This window comes from Mus caroli, chromosome 4 (genome assembly GCF_900094665.2).
Source record: "Mus caroli chromosome 4, CAROLI_EIJ_v1.1, whole genome shotgun sequence".
Taxonomy (NCBI): Eukaryota; Metazoa; Chordata; class Mammalia; order Rodentia; family Muridae; genus Mus; species Mus caroli.
The window spans coordinates 67328206-67352869 of NC_034573.1; the positions used below are offsets into that span (position 1 = coordinate 67328206).

The following is a 24664-nucleotide window of genomic DNA, read 5'->3' on the forward strand; positions in this document are numbered from 1 at the left end:
TCTCTCTCTCTCTGGCTCTCTTCTCCACTGGCTCCTGATGGGGTAAGCAATAAAGCTTGTGCCGCAGAAGATTCCGGTTGCCCTGAGTGTGTTCTTACCAGGGGGAACAAAAGCGGCGGGCAATAAGTCTGGAGATCCCAGGCAGAAATAGCAAACATTAACACCGAGCAGAGCCTATTGTAGTAGATCTTCACTGACAGCATCGTGTCCCTGTTAGGATTTAGGAATCTTTGTTTGTTAGGCTGGCTCATTTCCTTTTCTGAGTCACAGAATCAAAGGACCAGCCTGACCCAGGACAGAGATTTAGAGACCATTCCAAGAAAAACATGCTTGGAGTCTGAAGTGGGAGGGCCAGTTCCATAGTCAAGGGCCAGCTTCTCAGATTAAATAGCACAAGACAATTTGACAGTAGTGCCTGCTCTACTTTGATAGGGAGGGGCACATCAGCTAGATGAGCATCTGGGAAAGTTTGAGGAATTAGGTTTAGAAGTTTACACTGGTAAAACTATAGAAATGGTGGAATATAGCAAATGGTCAGAGTGAAGACAGAAAACAGACTTGAAAGTGGAACACTTCCCACCTTTTGTCATTCTGTCACACAGTTGTCTGAGTCAGTGAGACTCTGAAACTAGAAAGTATTATCCAAGACCTTAGTACAGTAACATCTTGAGGTTTGTTTTCAAACAACCCAAAGTGTCTGAGAATGAAGATCTTGGACCTCATTGTGGGCAAGATAACTGTGAGCATTCTTTCCAGGAATAAGTTATCACCTACAATCATAAAGTGACTGCAAATGGATGGCTAAGGGCTGGAATGGGTATTCACGTTTTTTGCAAGTTGGTAGACAAAGCCAAATGTGGGAATCTGTAAGAACCCCTGAGGTTCAAAATTCTAGTTACCTGTCAGGCAAAGCCAGAGAAACATATAGGCCCAGATATGGTGTCTGTCCAGAGCACCCTTATACTGAAACTAAACCCTACCTTGTTGTTTGGATGTGGGATTGATTCAGTGTGGTCAAATGATAAAAAGCTTCTACTCCACAGATGAGAATTAGATCAATAGTGGAAAGGAAGAAAAGAATCCAAAAACTGAGTCTAACCCTTGAATCAATAAAGTCTCCCAAACCAGAAAATTATTATGACACTGGAATTTGGACTGTTCACATAGCGGGAGGCCAAAGGAGTTGTTCCATTGGCATCTTAGCCAGTAGTAAGTTTGTAGTGCTGAGGAGATAGGGGCAAGAGGGAGAGAGAAAGAAAGCAGTCAGCTGGGGAGGAGCCATTGAAACCCCTCATTGTTTCCCAAAATATTAGATTGGAATGGACTGTGACAACTGGAAAGAAATGAGAGCACAAGTCTGACATCAACAGAAGCAGTTTGTCCTTTAATTAGAACAATGTGGACAACAACCACTGGGCTGAAATGGAGATTAAGCCCTCAAGACATCTTTGAAACCATCTTATATGAGGGAGTTGAGGATATGGAACTTGTAGATGTTAACTGTAGGCTATTTATTATTAATTATTTGTCTGGGAATATTTAGGGGCTTTGAATTCTAGTTGTGCCCAATCGGTTGGACTGTTGACTTCAACAGAAACATCTACAGAAGTTATCAGTCAAATGTCCCTTCCCAGTTTCTCTGTCATTCTTAGGTTTTTAGGTCATTAACCCTTCAAAAATATGTCAGAATTAGGTACAGCGAAGTGAGGGAAGCTTTCTTATAGTCCCAAGATGTTATCTGATGGCATTCTTAGCTTTTGGATTAGAGAAAGATAGTTGTCAGCCAAGTTAATAGATTCTAAAAGGTTCTTATTATGCACCAAATGTTAGCTCAGACACAGAGGTGGGCAAGAAATTGCTGTTCTGCAGGGCTAGAACTAGCCCAGTGTAAGGTAATTAGCCTCTGGACTTTGAACATTCCAGTCTCCCAACAGAATTGCACTTCTAATCCATCAGTCTTTGCAGACACAGCTTTAACTTCAGGAGTTTCCATTCATACCACCAATCTTTGTTTTGTTTTGTTTTCTCCCTAGCACTGGCTTGAGCCTAACAAGTCCATCTTCAAGCAAATGAAATGTAAGTATCAAGCTACAAAATATTCAAGAATATATTGTATTTCCTAACAAAGCTGCACATATCTGCAGATAAGGGTAGTGAGAAACATATGGGTGAATGGCAGCTTCTTTCTCTGAGAACTATGAGTCTTCTCCCCTTTTTCTCTGACCTGGGTTCCAATAACACTCATAAATTTAACTGCCTACAGTACTTCTTTCTATCTCCCTTGCTGACTCTCATATTTCTTGTTGAAATAAGAACTTTGAAATTGTGTGGTTAAATGTTAGCCATAAATACTTGCCTCTGTTTTGTAGCAATTGGTAGTATAGTTTGTGGAGTCTCAAGTGAGGATGTGAGAGTGGGTGTGTTTGGAAACTGAAATTACACTAATAACTTCACTGGATAGTACTATTTTTTTTTCCTTTTCCCCCAACTCAAAAAAAAAAAAAAGTAAAAATGTTTTCTTTCTGGTAAGTACGTTAAAACCCTGATGTTGTGAACAAAGCTTTTTTTCTAGAATCCTTTGTCACTCACTATAGGCATTGTGAGGAAGGTATTGAATTTTATTCTTAAGGGACGTGATTCTTTGTCTAAGTCACCTCTTTCAGTATATATCCAACACACACACACACACACACACACACACACACTTTCTAACAGGTACCTTAGAAAGCCATAGCCTTCTATTAAAATCTACCCCATCCTGTGCTGGCTGGTTTTTGTTATTGTTGTTGTTTGTTGTTGTTATTTTTCAAATTAACACAAGTTAGGATCATCCAGAAAGGGGGAATTACATTTGAGGAAAATGTCTCTATCAGACTGGGCTATAACAAAATCTGTGGGAGATTTTTCTTTTTATGATGATGATGATGAATGATTGATGAGGGAAGACCCAGCTAACTCTGAGTGCTAGAGTGGTACTATCCTCAGCAGGTGGCCCTAAGGTGTATAAGAAATGAAACCAGGCAAGTTTTAGAGATCAAGCCATAAGTAGAGTGCGTCCATGGCCTCTACTTTAGTTTCTACCTTCAGTTCCTGTCCTGATTTCCCTTCAAGACAGACTATAAGCTGTAAGCTGAAAGAAACCCTTTCCTCCCCAAGTTGTTTTTGATCATGATGTTTTGTCATAGGAATAGAAATCTAACTAAAGCAAAAAATCAGGACAAGGATCACATGATAATGCTTCGAAGACTTAGCCATGTTTTTTTGTTTGTTTGTTTGTTGTTTGTATTTTAGTTTTGTTTTGTTTTTGGTATTTGGGGGGAGTTGTTTGTAGGAATGTGGAATTGTTTAGAAATTTGAGGCACCGAGAGCTTAATAGATTGTTGTGGGAACACAGAAGACAATGGTGACAGTAATGTGCATGAAGGGAGAAGTTTGTTAACTTCAGGAGGGAATTTGAGAGTCTCTTAAAGATCACCTCCTGTGATATTGTGAATGAAACACCTGTGGTTTCCAGGTTGGCAAAGGCTGAAGAATCACTTGTGTTTAAAAAAAAGCTAGGGCCATGGATGGGGAATATTTGCTTTACTAGGGCATTGGTGGCTGCTTAGATGGAACTGAGAAATTAGCTATAATTAAGAAGAAATCAGAAACATTGAGATGAACTCTAGAGTTTGTCCTCAAGGTCAGCAAATAGACTTTTATGTTCCAGATGGTGCATCTCATGCTGGCAGATGATCTTGGTAAGGTGTGAGAGTCTCCTTTGTGTTACTAATTTTGGTGGCATGAGAGTTGCTAGACTGAGGAAAAATATGGGGAGCAGTTGTGACATGGTAACAGGAGAGGCCATTGGTGAAGGTACAGCTATAGTTCTCATGATTAAAAGAATCATGGAGAGAAGCTGAGGCTTGGCACTTTGAGACAGGTCATGGTAAAGGTAGAACAGTGGTTGCTATGGAAACCCTGTATTAAAAAGATAAAGGGGAGAAATGGGGGCTTAGAACCATGTGGCAGTCCACAATCACAGATGAAGGATGAAAAGGGCATTGGGGAATATACAGCTTGTATGGACCTGAGAATATTAATAATGCTAAATTGTAAAATGACCACTTAAGTACGGCAGCAGGTGTGGAGTGGAGACAGCCTAAGCTTATGATCATGTGTGTTTTTTCTGCCAATACCATGTGATTATTTTTTAATTATTGTCCTAATTCTATAGTACAACTTGAAATTAGGAATAGTAATACCTCCAGAAGTTCTTTTACAGTACAGGATTGTTTTAGCGCTCTAAGTTTTTTGTTTTTCCATAAGAACTTGAGAATTGTCCTTCCAAGTTCTGTAAAGAATTGTGTTGGAATTTTAGTTAGGATTCCACCAAATGTGCAGATTGCTTTTAGGAGGATGGCCATTTTCACGGTTATTCCCACCAAAACATGAGCATAAAAGATCTTTCCATCTTCTGATATTTCTTCAATTTCTTTTTTTCAAAGACTTGGAGCTTTTATTATTCAAGTATTTCACTTGCTTTGTTAGACTTATTCTAAGATATTTTATATTATTTGAGGATGTTGTTTTGCTGATTTTCCCCCTACTCCATTTGTCAATTATATATAGGAGGGCTATTGGCTTGTTGTTGTTGTTGTTTTAGTTAATCTTTTATCCAGGCACTTTGCTGGAAGTGTTTATTCATCAGCTATATGAGTTTCCTAGCAAAATCTTAAGGGTCACTTACGTAGACTATCATATCATCTGCAAATAATATGATGACTTCTTTGTTTCATATTTATAACCTCCTGATCTCTTTCAGTTGCCTTATTGCCCTAAATAAACCACCAGTTACTATATTGGATAGATACAGAAAGAGTGGACAGCCTTGTCTTGTTCCTGATTTTAATGAAATTGCTTTGAGTTTTTCTCCAATTAATTTAATAGTGGCTATAAGCTCACTGTAAATGGCTTTATTATGTTTAGGTATATCTTTCACCTGTAATCAGTTCTAGGTTTTTATCATGTAGGGGTGTTGGATTTTGTTAAAGAATTTTTAGCATCTCATGAGATAATTATGTAGTTTTCCTTTCATTTTCTTTATATGGTTAGTTGCATTGACTGATTTTCATATGTTGAACCGTCCCTGAATTTCTGGGACAAAGTCTATTTGATCATGCTAGATGACCTTTTTGATGTGTTCTTGGATTTGGTTTGTATTTTATTGAGTATCATTGCATCACTGTTCCTGAGGGACATTCTCTTTGTTGAGTCTTCATGTGGTTTCTGTGGCCTCATAAAATGAGTTGGGTATATTCTTTCAGTTTCTATTTTGTGAAATAATTTTTAGCTCTTATTTGAAAGTCCTGTGTGTTCTTCACCACAACCTTCCAGCCCTGGGCTTTTGTTAGTTGGAATACTTTAATGACTGCTTCTATTTTACTAGGTGTTATAGATCTATTTATATTGTTTATCTGATATTGATTTAACACTGGTAAGTGGTACCTAGCAAGAAAATTATCCACTTCTTTTAGAATTCTCAAGTTTGTAGAATATAGGGTTTTATTTATTTGTTTATTTACATGCCAAATTCTGCTCCCTCCTCATCCCACCTAACAGAGTTCCTCCACCACTCCCTCCTCTTCACTTCTGAGGGGGTGCTATGCAGCAGAATGATGGATCCTGTTTACCTATCCAGTCTGTTAGCCTATGTCGTTTTATTGGTGAATTGAGTCCATTGATTTTAAGAGATAATTGTTAGTCCCTGTTATTTTGTTCTTGAAGGTGATGATGGTGGTGGTGCTGTGTGTGTGTGTGTGTTTCATGTCTATTGGGTTTGCTGTGAGTTGATTAATTTCTTGTGTTTTCTTGGGTATATTTACCTTCCTTGTGTTGGAGTTTTCCTTCTACTGTTCTCTACTGGGCTAGATTAGAAGGAAGATGGTGTTTAAATTTGGTTTTAACATGGAAATCTTGGTTTCTCCATCTATAGTGATTGAGAGTTTTGCTGAGTATAGTAGCCTGGGCTGACATCTGTAGTCTCACGGGGTCTGTAAGACATTTGTCCTGGATCTTCTGGTCTTTAGCGTCTCTGTTTAGAATTCAGGTATAACTCTGATATGTCTACCTTTATATTTTACTTAGTCTTTTTCCCTTGTAGCTTTTAATGTTCTTTCTTTGTTCTGTACATTTAGTGTTTTGATTATTATGTGGTAGAATTTTCTTTTCTGGTCCAATCTATTTGGTGTTCTGTAGGCTTCTTGTACATTTATAGCTATCTTTCTTTAGGTTAGGGAAGTTTTCTTCTATGATTTTGGTGAAGATTTTCTCTGGCCCATTCAGCTGGGAATATTCAATAGGAATAGAAATTCCTATTATTCTTTGGTTTGGTCTTTTCATTGTATTCCAAATTTCCTGGGTGTTCTGACATTTTCGTTGACCAATGTATCAATTTCTTCTATATCTTCTATACCTAAGAATGTCTTCCATTTTTTGCATTCTGTTGGTGATGTTCACATCTGTAGTTCCTATTCTCTTCCCTAGGTTTTTCATGTCCAGGATTGCTTCCATTTGTGTTTTCTTTATTGGTTCTATTTCCATTTTTAGGTCTTAGATCATTTTCTTTATTGCCTTCACCTGTTTGTGTTTTCCTGATTTTTTAAAAAGAGATTTATTTATATCCTCTTTAAAGACCTCTATTATCTTCAAGAGGTAGGATTTTTAAGGTCATATAATCATGTTCTTCATGTGTGGTAGGATCTCCAGGGCTTACAGAAATAGGAAAACTGGTTTCTGATGGTGCCACATTTTATTGGCTTCTGTTGATTATGCCCCTGTGCTTGCCATTTGCCATCTGTTTGTCTCTGGTGTTGGCTGGCCTGCATGACTCAGGTTGTAGCAGGTCTCCTGGAAAGCAGGCAGAGATGGCGGCAGGGAGGTGACAATTCGAGAGTGTACATGGAGTTACAAACAGGAAGGAAGATGGAGCTCTAATAGGGCAGAACAGAACACAGGTCTGCTGGGCATGATGGAGTTCCAGCAGATGTGGGTATTTCTATGGGAGTCTCACCTATGTCCCTGGTTAGAGAAGGTCTCCTGGGAGACAGGCAGAGCAGTTAGGAGTGGGAGGCAGCATACCAGTCACCAATACATGTGGCGGTTAGGACCAGAAGAGAGATGGAGCTCAAGTTGGCCTCTGTGGCATCCCAGCACGTGGAGATATTGGGGCAAAGGTTTCACCTGTGTCCCAGTTAGAACAAACCTGCTGGGATGAAGGAGAGGTTTTTAAAGTATGTTCTTATCTTTCTCTGGATTTACTCAGTGTCTCTTGTTATGTCCCTTGTTTTGGTTATGATTTTGTTAACTTGGATATTCTCTGCAGTCTTTTAGTTAGTTTGGATAAAGGTTTGTCTGTCTTGGATTTTTCTCAAATAAATAACTCTTTGTTTCAGTGATTATTTGTATTGTTCTCTTTGTTTCTATTTTATTGATTTCAGCCCTCAATTTGATAACTTCTTACCATATACTATTGGGTGTGCTTTACATCTTATTGTTCTAAGCATTTTAGGTGTGCTATTAGGTTGCTAGTATGTGATCTTCACTTTTTTTTTTTTAATGTAGGCACTGAATGCTATGAACTTTACTCTTAGCACCACTTTAATTGTATTCCATAAGTTTGAGTATATTCTGTATTCATTTTCACTGAATTCTAGAAATTCCTTAACTTCTTTCCCTATTTTCGCCTTGACTCATTTTTCATTGCATCGTGTTGTTCAGTTTCCATAAGTTTGTAAGCTTTCTATTGTTTGTGGTTGATATTCAGCTTTAATCCATTGTGGTCTAATAGGACACAGGGAGTGTCCTGTATTTCTACTTTCTTGAATCTATTATGAGTTGATTTGTGTCAAAATATGTGATCAATTTTGAAGAAAATTGGTTGAGGTGCTGAGAAGAATGTATATTCATTTATGTTAGAGTGGAATGTTCTATAAGTATCTGTTATGTTCACTTGTTTCATAATGTCACTTAACGCTAGTTAGGTCAGGCATTACTCTCAGTGTCTGTTTGGATGACTTGTCCATGGATGAGAATGGAGTTTTGAAGTCTCCCACTCTCCATGTGTGAGGGTTGATATGTGGTTTAAGCTCTAGTAATATTTTTTAAAACAAAAATTAGTGTCCTTATGTTTGGGCATAGGTGTTAAGAGTTGACAGGTCATCATTATGGATTTTGCATTTGATGAATGTGTATTATCCTTCCCCATTTCTTTTGATTAACTTTGAATCAAAGTCTATCTTGTTAAATATTAGAATAACTACACCAACTTGCTTGTAAAGACTATCTGCTTGGAATATCTCTTCCCTTTCCCGTGAAGTAATGTTTATTTTGATGTCAAGGTGTGTTTCTTTAATACACAAAAAAGATGGGTCCTGTTTTCATATCCATTCTGTTAATCTGTGTTTTCTTACTGGGGAATTTATAGTACTGTATTGAAAGAGGTAACAAATGATTCTTAATTCCTATTTTGATGCTGGTGGTGATAGAGTGTGTATGTATGTGTGTGTCTCTCTGTGTGTGTGTGTTCTCTTTATTTTGTTTTTGCTAATGGGAGATTATTTATTTCTTGTGTTTTTATGGGTTTTATTAACCTAGTTGGTTTAGATTTTATTTTCTTCTAGCACCTTCTGCAGAGCTAGATTTGTAGATAGATATTTTTTTTCATTTTATCATGGAATATCTTTTTTCTTTTTTCAAATGTATTATTTATTTATTCACTTTTTAATCCAATATCACCCCTTCTGATCCTACCACTAGTCCCTCATGCAAGTCCTATCCCCATTCCACCATTCCCTTCATAACAGCTGGTGGATGCTACCTGTTTGGAGGTCCACTGTTTGAGAGATCTCAGGGATCCGGATTAATTGAAACTGCCGGTCTTCCTAGAGGATCGCCCTTCTCAGGTTCTTTCAGCCTTCCCTAATTCAACAAGGGTAAGCTGCTTCTGTCCATTGGTAGAATGCAAATATCTGCATCTGACTTTTTCAGCTGCTTATTGGGTCTTTCAGAGGGCAGTCATGATAGATTCCTTTTTGTGACTACTCCATAGCCTCATTAACAGTGTCAGGCCTTGCGACCTCCCCTTAAGCTGAATTCTACTTTGGGCCTGTCGCTGGACCTTCTTTCCCTCAGGCTCCTCTCCATTTCCATCCCTGTAATTCTTTCAGACAGGAACAAGTATAGATCACAGATATGACTGTGGGATGGCGACCCCATCCCTCACTTGATATCCTCTCTTCCTGATGGAGGTGCGATCTATAAGTTCTCTCTCCCTACTGTTGGGCATTTTATCTAAGGTCCTGGGAGTCTCTCACCTTCCAGGTCTCTGTTGCATTGGGGGGGGGGTCCCCAACCTCCTATCTCCTGAGGTTGCCTGTTTCTATTCTTTCTGCTAACCCTCAGCACTTCAGTCCTTTTCCCAATACCAGATTAGGTTCCCCTCTCGCCCCCCCAACTCCCACCACCCTCCATCCACTCCCCAGTTGTGATTGCTTTCTTCTCCCTTCCAAGTAGGATTGACTCAGGCATCATCACTTGAGTACTTCAGTTTGTTGAGCTTTTGAGTTTTGTGGACTGTATTTTGGGTACTCTATATGGTCTTTTTCTTTTTCTTTTTGTTTGTTTTTGTTTTGGCTAATATTCACTTATTAGTGAGTACATACCATGCATGTCCTTTTGGGTCTGAGTTACCTCACTCAGAATGGTATTTTCTCGTTCCATTCATTTGCCTGCAAACTCATGATTTTATTTTTCTTTTCTTATTTCATTTTTTTTTTACAGCTTGATATTTCCCAATTGTGTATATGTACCACACTGTCATTACCCATTTATTAATTTGAGGACATTTAGGTTATTTTTACTATATAGCTACTGTGAATAGAGAACCAATGAACCTAGACAATTAAGTATCTATGGAGTAGAATGTCGAGTCTTTTCACCATATGCCAAGGAAAGGTATAGGTGGGTTATACAATAGATTTATTCTTAGCTTTTTGAGAAATGTTCACACTGTTTTTCAGAGTGGCCATACTAGTCTGCAATGCCATTAACAGCACATATGAGTTCTCTTTTTCTACATCCTTATCAGCATTTGTTGTTGCTTATTCTAAAGATAGGTAAAATAAAATCCCAGTTATTTTTATTTGCATTTCCTAATTCCTAAGAATGACCAGAATGTTTTGATATAATTCCTACCTATTTTTTAAATCTTTTTTTAAAAACTCTCTGCTCAAATCCAGAGTCCATTTTTGAATACTATTTTTAAATAGTATTTACTCTCTGTTTATTCAATTCTTTATATAATCTGGATATTAACCCTGTATCCGATGTATGCATGACAAAAGTATTCTTCTATTCTGTGGCTTTTACTTTACTAAATTGATTGTTTCGTTAGCTGTGCAAAACCTTTTTAGTATAATGACATCTTACTTTTCATTTGTTGACCTCATTTCTTTGGGCAAATGGATGAAATCTTATTCTAAACATACTTTCCTATACCTATCTCTTTTCTTCTAGCAGTTTTCTTCCAGTAGTTCCAGTAGTTTTGCTTTCATACTAAGATTTTTAACATATTTGGAGTTTTTCATAAAATGGCTCTGTAATATATTGTAAGATCCAGAATGGAAATCCCTCCAGCAATGGTTTTATCCCCAGTCAGCATCACTTTAGCTATGTCAGATCTTTTGTGGGTCCATGTTAATTTTACGGTGTCTTTCTTTATTCCAGTGAAGAATGTTATGGGGATTTCCATAGAATCTATGAATAACTTTTGGATGAAAAGTCATATTTCTCAATATTAATTCTACAATCAGTGCATATGGGAGATCTTTTCATTTATCTAGCATCTTTCTCTAGCTCTCCTCAGTGATTCAGAAGTTTTCTGTGTAGAGTTCTTTCACTTTCTTTATTTCTAGATGTTTTTAGTTTCTTTGGTGCTATTGTTAATGGGAGTGTGTCTATAATATCCTTGTCATGGTGTTTGTCGTAGAAAAATTACAGATTATTGTATCCTGATACTTTGCTGAAATTATTGATTATTTTTATAATTTTCAGTCGAATCTACAGATTATCTTATGTATTTAATAAGATGAAAAATAGTTTGACTGTATTTTTTTCTTGTTTATATCACTTTGATTTTTTTCACTTGCTTTATTGCTCCAGCTAATGATTTGTGCACTATATCAAAAAGGACAGAGATAATGTACAGCCTTTTCTTTTTCCAAATTTTAAAAGGAAATGTTTTGCCTCCACTTAAGATGCTGTAGACTGTGGGTTTCTCACATGTAGCCTTTATTTTATTTAAATATATTTCATACAGTACTATATTCTGTGAGACTTTTATCATAAAGTCATGTGGGATATTGTCAAAGGGATTTTTGCATTTATAGAGATGACATGCAATTTCAGTCTACAATGATTCACTACAATTCTTTACTAATCAATATATGTTTAAAAAAAAACTTGGCTGTCTCACAGAGAAGAAGCCAATATGGCCATGTTGGATAATATTTTTGATATATGCCCTTTTTAGTTTGCATATATTTAGTTTCCATTGCTTGGGGGGCATTTTGAAACTATGTTCATCAGGGATATTAGACTATTCGTTTTGTTGTGTCTTTAATGGTTTTGATATTAGGGTCATTGTTTTCTCTGCTTCTATTTTTTTTATTTCTTTAAATAATTAGGATTGACTGATGGTAGATTTTCTATGAAATGCTCATAGAATTCTGCTGTGAATCTGTCTACAAATGGAGTTTTATTTTGCCAGAAGGATTTTTCTTACTGTGTTGTTGTCATCATCATTGATGTTATTGTTGTTTCTATTTCATTAATTTCTTCTCTGATTTTTCACATTTTTTTACAGTGTGACGGTTTCAGTTTGTTTTGCTTTTGAGTTTTCAAATTATTAATTCAATTAAACTTTTTCTGTTTTTTAATGCAGACATTTTGAGGTATAAACTTTTTCTCATGTAAAAGGGTTTTTTTTAATTTAGAGATTATAATTATTTATATCTTTTCCCTACCCAAACTCCCTCCAAACCATTCTACATGTTCCTCCTTGCTCTCATTCAAATTCATAGACTCCTTAAAAAAACTTATTGTTATATGTATATATAACTACGTATATATGTATATACATATATATTCCTAAATATAATTTAGACTACTTAATGTTACTTATATGTATATTTTCAGGACTGACCATTTATTAGTTGGTGTACTAATCCCTAGAGATTACTTCTCACTGTCAGTATTCCTTACTTGGCTATAGTCCTTTAGGTAGGGTTGAGACATCATGGACTTTCCCCCATCCAAGTTGGCATATGTATTGTTGTTGTTTTGTTCAGTTGATATTTAGGCAGTTATGTTGGAGGAGTTTATGATACTATTAGGAACACAATCTCAGAGAAAACCTCCTGTTCCTATGTCACTTAGGACCTTTCCATACAATGCTCCCTGTGTACAGCTGTTGTTTTGGAGATATATCCATTAAGACTGGGCTCCACAAATTGACCTTTTGATCAATTATTTTTTCTGTAATCAATTCCATTTGTTTCAAAGAGATGTTTTATTAATGATGGATGAGGTCTATACTTATCTGTTGGTATAAGAACAAATACTTAGGGTGCATTTAGGGATTATGCTTGTTAATAAATTAGCAGTTGTAAACTTGTAAAGATCTATCACTTCAATAGCACTGAGTTGTTACCTAGGTTTTCATTACCAAACATGATTTCTCTCATTCTGGTGAGTGTTATGGTTCATAGGCATCATAGTTGTGTTGCACTGTTGGTTGCTTTCCACCTATGGAAGTTTCCATAATGCTTTTGGCACCATGAAAGCTAGATCTGATGGAGAAAACTTTGAGGTCAGTTTTAGTTGAGGGGTATTTGGGTGCTGTATTTGAAGTGCGTTATGTCATCAGCATCATGGACTTTTCTTCAAACTTTGGTAGGAGAGAGCAAACAAAAGCAATAGCAATAGCCTCAAATATCTCAAATATGGGAATTTCTTAGACGACCCTCACCAACAACTCAAAAAAGTACTTGTCTTGCTTAGTATTGGAATCTTTGTTAGGTGTTTTTTGGCTCTGGGAAGCCATATTGTTAGCTCAGTTGGGAAAACTACACATGCACACACACACACACACACACACACACANAGAGAGAGAGAGAGAGAGAGAGAGAGAGAGAGAGAGAGAGAAAGAGATCTTATATTTTTAATTTTTTAGATAGATAGCCAATATTATGATGACTTATGATTCTTTCAAACATTCTTACTGTTGTTTTACCCTCCCTCTTCCTTCTTCTGTGTTTATATTCTTCCACCATCCATAGTGAAACCATTCCGGTATTAACTATTCCCCTAATCAGACCACTCATATCTTCTATTTCTCTCTTTACTGTATTTCAACTATTCACCCCCAACATGGTCTCTTTTTACATTCCTTATTTTAGCAGTTACTCCACAATATATGTTTATGTCTGGAATTTTAGAGGTAGGAGCCTCCAGTGAGAGCGAACAAGCGATGTTTGGTTTTCTCAATTTAAGTTACCTCACTCAGTTTGATTTTTTCTAGGACTGTCCATTTATCTGCAAGGTTCATGATTTCATTTTTCTTTATAGTTTATTATAATATTCTGTGATGTTTATGTACCATATTTTCCTTATCCATTCATCAGTTTAAGGATATTTAGGTTGTTTTCATTTTCTTGCTGTTGTGAATAAGGCAGCAATAAAAAAAGCTAAGAAAGTATCTGATGTATGATGGCAAATTCTTTAGAAATAAGTCAAGGAGTGGTGTATCTGGGTTCTGTGGTAGGTTTCTTTGATTGCTTGCTTGAGTTTGAGGATTTTACATGCTGATGAGATTCCAGAGTGAGTGCACAAGTGTGTAGTTCTACAGCGTCTCAGATTTCCCTTTTGACCACACCCTGTCCAGCAATTGTTCTTGATTCTTTTGTTCATAGCCATTCTGCCAGAGGTAAGATTTAATTTCAAAGTTGCTTTGATTTACATTTCCCTGCTTGCACATTCTGAACCTTACTTTTAAAGTGTTATGAGTCCTTAGAGAAGCTTGCTGATTTCTTGTTCCTTTGCTGAAGCCCCAGAATTGACATGGCAACAGGTCCCCAGTTATCACTTGGAGCCCAAGTATTTCCCTTTGGGAGAATGTTATATTCCATTCATCTGCCCCCATAAAGCTGGAGTACATTTCTCTGATAAGCTGCAAGTAAATGGGAGAATATGATATTAGGATGTAGCTATGTAGGGTGAAAGAAGAAAGTTCATTTGAGTCCTATTGCCCATTGTTTTCTGTTTATAAAGAAGAATTTGAGTGATGATAGGGATCATTCAAGATCTCCTTAATTCTACTCCTTTCTTATATACTCCCTAGCATGATAAATGAATATGAAGACCTTCAGATCACTTCTCTTTGATTCTTATGACATAAATCCAGCTAAAGGATGATTTTGTGATTTATGCTTACAGCTGTTGGCATAACTTCTTCTCCCAGCTGTTTTTGAGACTAGATGATGTTGCAGTATGGTAGCATGTTTTTCTTAAGGTTCTCAAGATCAGATTTCTAACTCTTGAATCTGCATCATAGCAGCCATTCAAGGATATTGTCCACATGTTTCTTGTTAGTGAGAGATAACTGCTAAAGGTCTTTAAAACGAAAAGGCATCTCTGCCATATATTCTCAGTCTATTGAAGTGGAAATTTTTGGTTTCTTTGGAAACTCAGTTATGTTTTATGCCCCAGTTTTGTGGGGGAAGACAGGTAAAAGGGTGTTTTGTAGAAACAGACACAGTTGAGAGGCTGTTTTGCTGAAGCAGACATGGGAAAGGACACATAAATATGAGAAGGAATATAAATATGACCCACAGACAATGGAGTTTCTGGCCTTGGTCTTGCTACACCTCACTAGTTTTTGCTGACAACGCTCTAGCATTGATTGGCCTTGCCCTGTGTGAATCTTCACTTGTTACTTCACTGAGAGTAACTTGCTAAAGAACTTCCTGTGATATTTCAATGACTTCTTGCTGCTTCCAAAACAGACCAAACCTATGAATAATAGGAACAGAGAAAGTAGAAGAAACCTGGGTCAAAGTTACAGAGCATATTTGTAACACAATCATTGAATATGAGTTTCCCAATCTAATAACAGAGATAGATGCCTATCAATGTGCAAGATGAAACAGAAGACCAAATAGTCCAGACTAGAAAATGCTACAACACAAGATAATGAAAATTATGAATGTACTGAACAAAAAAAAAAGGATATTAAAAGCTGAAAAACATGAAGTAATGTATGAAGACAAGCCCATTGGAATAATATCTGACTTTTTTTTTCTTTTTTTTTTAAGATTTATTTATTTATTATATGTAAGTACACTGTAGCTGTCTTCAGACACTCCAGAAGAGGGCGCTAGATCTCATTACGGATGGTTGTGAGCCACCATGTGGTTGCTGGGATTTGAACTCTGGACCTTTGGAAGAGCAGTCGGGTGCTCTTACCCACTGAGCCATCTCACCAGCCCCAATATCTGACTTTTTAGTGGAGACAGTGAAAGCCAGAATGTCAAGAAAGGAAGTCCTAAAAAAGACCAAAAGTACTATTTTGATTTCTTTTCATTTCACATATCAGTTTACTTGTACCCTTGCAGTATAATATCTGAAAATAAAAATAGAATCACTAAAGAAAAGCAAAACTGAGATAAAGCAGTATTCTCTTCTAGTCCCCTCTCTATTACGTGTTGCACACACATACACACATACACACATGCAAACAATGGTCCATTTTTCAATGTTCTTGTTTCTGTAATTATTTCAGGATACATACTTAAATCTGAAAATGTGTAGCTAGGAGCCTCAGAGGAAAGAGACCATGTGGCAATTGTCTTTGTAGGTGTGATTTATCTTACCAATATGATCCTTCCTCAGTCCATCAATTACTTGCAAAAACCATTATGGCATTTTTCTATCCAGCTTAATAATATGCCAATGTGCATATGTATACCACTTTTTCACTATCCATTCGATTGATGGAGATGATATACTTTTCATTCCCCACAGCAATGGATATGGCTGAGCAAGTATCGGTTCAGTGGAATGTTAAGCTCTTTGGGCATATGCCAATGAAATATCTACTTGGGTTATGTGGTGGGGTACTATTTGTTTTAACTTTTTCAGGATTCTTCATACTGATACTTAGAGTGGATGAAGTTGTTTGCAGCCTGGCAAACAGAAAATGAGTGTTTGCTTTTGCCCACCTCCCCCTGAGCACTTGTTTTTGTTGTTGTTGTTTTGTTGTTGGTTTTGTTTTTGTTTGGCTGATCTTTATTTACCATGGTGATTAGAGGAACATGAATTCTCAACGTTCTTTTGATAAGTGTTTTCATAATTCCTAGGAACATTGACTATTTTTTGAGATTTTTCTTAGCCATTTTTTTTCTGCTTTGAAAACCCTCTATCCTATTACCAGACCTATTTTTTAATTGATTTGTTTTGTTTTCTTTTGTTTTGTTTGACTCCTTGTTTTTTGAGTTCATTATATACTCTGGGTATAATGCTCAGTGTGATGCATAGAAGACAAGGATTCCAATTCTGTGGAATTTCTCTTCACCCACTGGACTCATTTGGTTGTTTCTTTAGATGTGCAGAAGCTTTTTAATGTTATTAAATTCCACTTGTCAACTGGTGACCTTAGATCCTGAGCAAACTGAGTCTTATTCAGAAAGTTCTGTCCTGCATCTATCCCCTACAGACACTCCCTGTGCCCTTTCTCACATTTATGTGTTTTATTTGGAGTTAGTTTTTGTGCAAGGTGATAAAACTCCACTTTAATTTCATTCTTATCCCTGTGGGTACATGGTTTTCTGAGGGAAGATGCCTTTGTTTTTTCAGCACAAGTTTTTGGCATATATTAGGGGGATGAGCTGTATGTTCTCATGATAGGGGCTCTACCAATCCATTAGCATGGGATATTTTTCAATTTCCTGGTGTCTTTCTTGTCTTTCCTCAGAGATTGAAAGTTTTGCCTCTTTAGCTAAGTTTATTTCTAGATAATTTCTGATGGTATTCTTAGTGGAAGTGTTGATGACTTCCTTCTAAGTATGTTTACTACTTTTGTGTAAAAAACTACTGATTTATGCAAATTATGCTATGTCCTCACACATGGCTGAATTTGTTTATCACTTCTACATGTTACCTTATAGAAATCTGGGTATCTTATGAAAAATTCATGTCTTCTGCAAATAGAGATACCTTAGCTTATATTTTTCCTGTTTGTGATCCCTTAATTCCTCTTATTTGCTTTATTGGTTTAGATAGTACTTTGAACACAGTATTGAAACTATTTCAATACTGTGAAAGAGTCGAAAGCCCTGTCTTCTTCCATGTTTCAGTGGAATGGTTTCAAGAATACAGTGAAACTACATTGTATGCATTTTTTAAGAAACCAAAAAGTACATAACAAAAGTCCTAATCATTCCTGAAAAGAATGACTTCCAAAAGATGGAAAATTAGAGCAAAAGTGGACAATGATCTGTTTTAAGGAGACACTTGACCTGTCACCAGTCTGTGCATCAGCCTGTCAGCCAGTAGATACTCCTGCATGCATTTCCCAGACCAGTTGCCCAATCCTGGCATTTAAAATGGGTGTTTCAGATTCTTATCTTCACTGCTTCTTCTCAGTGGTAATGCCCACCACCACCACTCCCCCATGCCACACACACAAACACATACACACACACACACACTGTTTACATGACTTTGCACATGTTTTTCAGCTTTTGGAATGAGCAAAATTTATTCTTCCCCTTCTATTAACTCCCATTTCTACCTCCAGTTTTTGTCCCTACTTATCTGAGTATTTTCCTAACAAGGAAACCTTCCATTTAGCTAATGCCCCATGTAAATGTGCCAAAAGCCCACTAGATCAATCCAAACACTTATGGGGTCAACATATTGGCTAACATTGTCCCATCTTTCAAAACAGGAAGCAAAACAGTTAGATGACTTGCTCAAGGACAGTATTTAACACAAGTATTTATTTAGATGGAAATTGAAGTATTTGGACATGTTCCAAGCAGTAAGTGCCAGATGCCAGTTGGCACCTAGAAAGATCATGTTCATCACTGATACAGCTGGTATGGACAGATGTCAGAGCTCAAGTGGTACCTTCTCACCCTAAGCCAGTGCCCAGGACACTTGAAAATATAAATGGATCCCCTTTATCTCCTTGTTTAATGAAAAAAATATTAAATAGCTATGTTTTCCATCTCATTTTATTTCTCTAGTAAGGTGAATTGCAGAAACTCTATTTTGTCGTCTACATGAAACAAATGATGTTGGTTCAATACTAGTAACAGATGATAGGTTATATGATAATTGAAAAAATTGAAAAATTGGGCCTTGAAAAGTAACTCCTACTTCTTTTTTTCCTCTTGCCATATGTCATTTCATTTCTGAAAATGGGTCTAGTAAAAACCATCAGTACAACATTAGTTTTTAGGCTGGAGTGATGGCTCAGCAGTTCAGATTGGCTTTGCTCTTGCTGCTTTTTCAGAAGACCTGGGTTAGTTGCCTAGCACAGTTTCCTAGTATCCACATGCCAGCATAAATAGTCTTTAACTCCATGTCCAGGGCATCCTATGTCCTTTTCTGGCCTCTGCACGCACCAGCACAGAAGAGATATGCATACATACACGAAGGCTAAATAGTAATGCACATAAAATAAATAAATATTTATCAAAAATTTAAAAGAGAAAAGACCATAATACTGGGAGCACTGTTTTCTAACAAAGTAGAATTCTTAGATGGGAGAGGTAGCCTTTGGGTTGGAGTAAGGGTGACTGAGTGGAAGTATTCCTCCACTCAGATGTTTACTGCAGAGTTATGTGTCTCTTTGTGAGATCACTGTAGGCTTAGATTTTTTCAAAGCCTATGTTATTTAGGGCTCTTAAATGTTTCATCCTCCCTTTTAGCCCACTGAACAAAGGTTAAGAAGAAAGAAGGTTGATAAGACAAGAGGGTGTGGACCTGTTAAGTAGTTCTGTGGGGAGGTTCCAATCTCTCTTGTCAGGAATTCAGTAGCAGTGGCTCAATCCATCAGAAACCTCAAGGCTTCACCAAATTTGCACAGGTTGGCAGAAGTGGCAAGATTCAGTCAGAATACCACAAGAAATTCTGGTGAGTTTCTCTCTATGAAGTGAAGACCAGTGAAGACCAGTGAAGACTCAGCAAAAACCAACAAAAGCCAGCAAAGTCCCCCGAAGCAGTGCATAGCTGATGAATACCAGTGAAGCATTGCAAGGTATAGCAATGCAAAAGCATCCTTTCACTGTCTGTGGGGTTACACTCTTTCAAAACAAAATGTCCTCTCACGTGTCTATTTCCGCAAAACATCCTCTTATAAGACAGCTTCCATAAAAACGTGACAATGACACAACTGAGTCTCCAAAGAAATTTACACTTCATATTTGTGTGTAATATACTTAGATCTAATTACTGTAGGACACCTAACTGTAGGGCATGATAAGTTGATGTAATAGAAGATTATGGCCCTACTTGTAAAAAAACAAAAAACATAAATTGTGATCACATTTTCTGCAGTTGCTTTCAGTCAGATAACTTAGTTTTCTACATCTTTGAAGACATTTTCCAGTATAAGTTGGCCCAGCCTTCCCACTTTTGGAGTGTATCATGACATATAAAATAATGCATACCACAAAATAATTTAATTGTAAAAATTTTAAAATAATAATAATAATAATGAAAATTGAAGGCAAATATCTGAGTAAATTTGAATTTACACATAATATGAGTTATTGCTGCTTATGGGAAGTTGTATAAATATTATATATACCCTACTAGAGAGAGGGAAAATGCAGCTTTACAACAATAAAAGTAAACATGCATAGTTTGATTCAATTTTGACAGAACAAATAAATGATTACTCCATATATAATATATATTAATATGGTCATAAAATCTGTAGAAAGATGTAAAAAAAAAAAAACGTGCTGGTAGGGAGAGGAAAAGTGGCATTTGGTATTATCTTGAACAGTGAGAGATCAGGAACCAAGACAAACTGAAGGAGGATGGTTGACCTATCTATCATTCTGTTCATTGGATAACATTCTACATATATATTTAAATTTTTAGAAAATATTAATAAAAAAATAAGGAAGAAATAGAGAAAATTATCCTCTTAAGTCTTTGGTTCAATTGTTCTTTTTCAGTAAAAATAGTTTTCTGCTAATAAAGTGTTTGGATAGAAGAATGGGAAGGGAGAAATTATGTTATTATAACCACAAAAATGAAATTAAAATACAACATCTAATGTTTTATAATAGTTTCTTAATTTAAACATGTTTTCAAAGAATCAAATAGTGATAATGTAAAATGATAAAATATTTTATGGTCTAGGTATGAAAGGTGAATGACTTGAGGCTCACTTGTACTTTTTTAAGCTGCATTATTGCCATATGAAAAGTGTCCATTTTTTCTAGTTCTTAAGAAAATGTACTACCTCTTACAGGATTTATTTGTGTTTATGGCATGTATAGTAAGTGTACATGCATGTATATCTGCATGTGTTTGGATTCCAGAAGAGAACATTGTCTTCTTTCACTGTTTTCTACCTTTGGGGGCATTAGGGGTTATACTCTCTTTCTAAACCTGAAGCATGCCATTTGGCTATGCTGACTAGGCATAAACTTCAGGAACCTCCAGTGTATGCCCATCAGTGCAAGGTTACAGATTTTCCCAGCCATGCTGACTTGTCTGTGTACTAGGAACTTGATCCCAGGTACTCTTGCTTTCACAGTAAGTGCTCTTCTCACTGAGTCATCTCCAGTCTTTCTTTTCTTTAATTTGAATTTATTATTTTAAATATGGGGTTTCACTATGTACCACTCACTCACATAAAACTCTTGCTCTCATTCACATGGAACTAGCCTGGTCTCATAATAGTGATTTTCCTGCCTCTATTTCTTGAGTACTGGACTACAGATATGCCTCAATGTTTCAAGACCTTTCTATCTTTCGTAAATATAGGAACACAAAGCAATGTTGGTAGCAATGACTCAGGAAATTTGTTGGCATGAGAATATCATACAGACTCCTGTGTGACTATGAGTCTGTAGTTGTGTATACGTGTGTGTCTGTCTGTGTGTGAGTGTGTGTGTGTGTGTTCAGGGTTTTTTTTTTTCTAACATGAAGGTGTTGTTCTCATGATGCCAGTATTTTCTATTAAATTATTTTGTAATTATAATTATTTTTATAGGGTATAGGACATGAGATGATCAGACAACCACTTGCAGCAGTTGGTTCTCCACGGCACCATGCTAGTCTCAGGGACTGCACTCAGGTCATCACACTCAGGAGCCAGCTTCTTTACTTGCCAATCCATATAACTAGCCCAATTATAAAAACACAGTGATAATTATTTTCCATATGAATATTCTTCATTATATAGTCAGACTTACACCTGGTACGTCTTTCTAGGACACAGATTTGATTTACAGTCTGAACAGTTCAGATACTGTCAGCTGTTTGGTGATGATTAACTCCTACTTATCTTGAAGGAAGAATTGGAGAATATAATTTCATCTAACCTCATATATAGATAATAATAAAAAACCTACAAATGTATATATGGTCTATGTCTTAAAAATCTCAATTGTGCTTCAAAGACTTCATCTATTTTGCTTAAAAACACATATAAAATGGCAATTTTTCTACCTCACACAGTCAAAATTCTTTCATGTGTCCCAAACCTAAATATGGCTTTGGGCAGTTTGGCTTTTACGTGAGAGTGGGAAGTGTCAGAGGAGAAAATCTTCCTTGAGCTGTGATCTGGAGAGTTGGAAGGGAAGGTGACTTGTGATATAGAGTGATGAGCTTCTTCTTGCTTTGGGTTGTACTGTACATTTGCTCTGGATATCCTGTTAAACATGTTTTTTGTTTTTGTCACCATCTTGGGCATTCTATTGGCTTCTTCCCTACAACCCTCTTCCCTTCCCTGCTGGTTGGTTCTTTCATGTGCTGAGGTTCCTATGTGTGTTTGCCTCTGTGATCTTTTGCCGCTTATCTCATGCCTTTTCTTTATGACGTTTCAGCTCATCCACCATACACCATGTGCTTTAGAGTGAAATTCTACCCACATGAACCCTTGAAGATTAAAGAAGAGCTCACAAGGTATTTTTCATTTTTGCATATTTACTTGACCTCTTGCATTCAGGTAGAGCCTCTGCTATCTTATAGGTAGACATTCCTGTTATCGATTTGAGAACACCTCCAGGAAGTAGGCTGTGGAGTCAGCATTGTGCTCCTCATATTCTTGTTGGGTTTGGAATACTTTATAGAGAACCTTGGTGAGAAAGTATTATCTGTACAAGAAAGCAATGGTTATGAAAGGGAAGCTCTCTAGAACATTTGACAATGGAGTGCTAACAAAACCAGAAGATGACTGTCTTTTGGGTATAGGCAAATGCAGAGAGAAGCCCTTGTCTGTCTTTTTGGATCTAAGACTTTCTGGAAGGACAAGGTTACTGGACAAAGAGGACAATTAGTTGTTTTACTTTCCACTTGCTACATGACAACTACCAAGCAGACAAACTCTCCAACTTTCTTCTCTCTCTCTCTCTCTCTCTCTCTCTCTCTCTCTCTCTCTCTCTCTCTCTCTTGGGTTTATATTCACTTAATCTTAGAGGTTTTTTTTTTTCCTCTGAAAACCTTGGTACAAGTTGCTGAGTAGAATTCCAGGTGGCCACTTCCTGGATTGAGAACTGAAAAAGCTGTCATGCACCTAGATCTTGATGAGGCTTTAATTTAGTAACATCCAAATTGTCGTGTGTAATTATAATTGACAATAATCTGCTTAGGTCTGGATCCTACAAAAAGGCAAATACATGTTCTTCTTGGCAGATTTTGTGTGTGTATATGCATGTGTAAATGAATATGAGTGTATATATGTATGTGTGCATGTAAAGAAAGGTGTGTGCCTGTGTGAAATGTGAAGAAAAATAGGTAGTAGATATATTAGTGTTATTTTTAAGTATTTTTTCTTCTCATTGAATATAATTAACAAATGCATAAATTTCACAGGCACATTCATAATGTTAGAAAACTATTGCCACTATTGAATTCCAAAGTATTTTCACTACCACATTAAACACACACACAATATCAACAATAGTCATGATCTGCATCTCTATAGTTGTCCCTGACAACTATTAATCTACTTTCTGTGTCTATAAATTCATATACCCAGATATCTCATGTCAGTGAAATTGTGGAAGAGTACGTAGCTCTGACTTGATTTGGCTGGAAATTTTGAAACTTATTTTTAATTTATTTGATTATTTTTTTCTCAGCTCAAATTTTCTACCTAAGTGGAAAAAACAGTAAATTAGAGAAAAATAAAAGTACAACAACAACAACAAAATAACATCTTTGACACCACCCCAAACCTCAAATAACAATTGAAAAATGGAAAGAATACACACACACACACACACACACACACGCACACACACACACACACACACACACAAATGCTACCACCACCAATAACAATAAAAAGACACACCTAAGGACACATTTAAACTCCAAGGCAATTTTTTTTTACATTGAAAAACTCCTTGAGGGCTGGAGAGATGGCTCCAACTGACTGCTCTTCTGAAGGTCCAGAGCTCAAATCCCACCAACCACATGGGGGCTCACAACCATCAGTAATAAGATCTGACTCCCTCTTCTGGAGTGTCTGAAGACAGCTATAGTGTACTTATTTATAATAAATAAATCTTTTTTAAAAAAAAGTAAGAAGGAACGAAATATCCACACTTTTGTCTACCTTCTCCTTGAGTTTCATGTGTTTTGCAAATTGTATCTTGGGTATTCTAAGTTTCTAGGCTAATATCCCCTTATTAGTGAGTACATATCACATGTTTTCTTTTGTGATTGGGTTACCTCACTCAAGATGATATCCTCCAGATCCATCCATTTGACTAAGAATTTCATAAATTCATTATTTTTAANGGCTGAGTAGTACTCCATTGTGTAAATGTGCCACATTTTCTGAATACACAAAGAAGGAGTTACAGAGACAAAGTTTCAAGCTGAGATGGAAGGAAAGACCATCCAGAGACTGCCCCACCCAGGGATCCATCCCATAAACAACCACCAAATCCAAACACTATTGCATATGCCAGCAAGATTTTGCTGACAGGACCCTGATATAGCTGTCTCTTGTGAAGCTCTGCCAGTGCCTGGCAAATACAGAAGTGAATGCTCACAGTCATCTATTGGATGGAACACAGGGCCCCCAATGGAGGAGCTAGAGAAAGTACCCAAGGTGCTGAAGGGGATTGCAACCCTATAGGTGGAATAACAATATGAACTAACCAGTACCCTCCCCCAGAGCTTGTGACTCTAGTTGCATGTGTAGCAGAGGATGGCCTAGTAGGTCATCAATGAGAGGAGAGGCCCTTGATCTTGCAAAGATTATATGCCCCAGTACAGGAGAATGCCAGGGCCAGGAAGCAGGAGTGGGTAGGTTGGGGAGCATGGCGCAGGGAGGGTAAAGGGGACTTTCAGGATAGCATCTGAAATG

General features: G+C 36.8%; 1 protein-coding gene across 2 annotated transcripts in view; it reads left to right on the forward strand.

Annotated features, from left to right (window-relative positions):
* The window catches only part of Frmd3 (FERM domain containing 3), a 181601-nt gene that overhangs the window by 74689 nt on the left and 82248 nt on the right, over window positions 1–24664 (forward strand). For both annotated transcript variants that reach the window (XM_021160425.1, XM_021160424.2), the window contains exons 3-4: window positions 2034–2076; window positions 22170–22248. In XM_021160425.1, the coding sequence (XP_021016084.1) occupies window positions 2034–2076; window positions 22170–22248 (122 nt within the window). The remainder of the gene's footprint in view (window positions 1–2033; window positions 2077–22169; window positions 22249–24664) is intronic.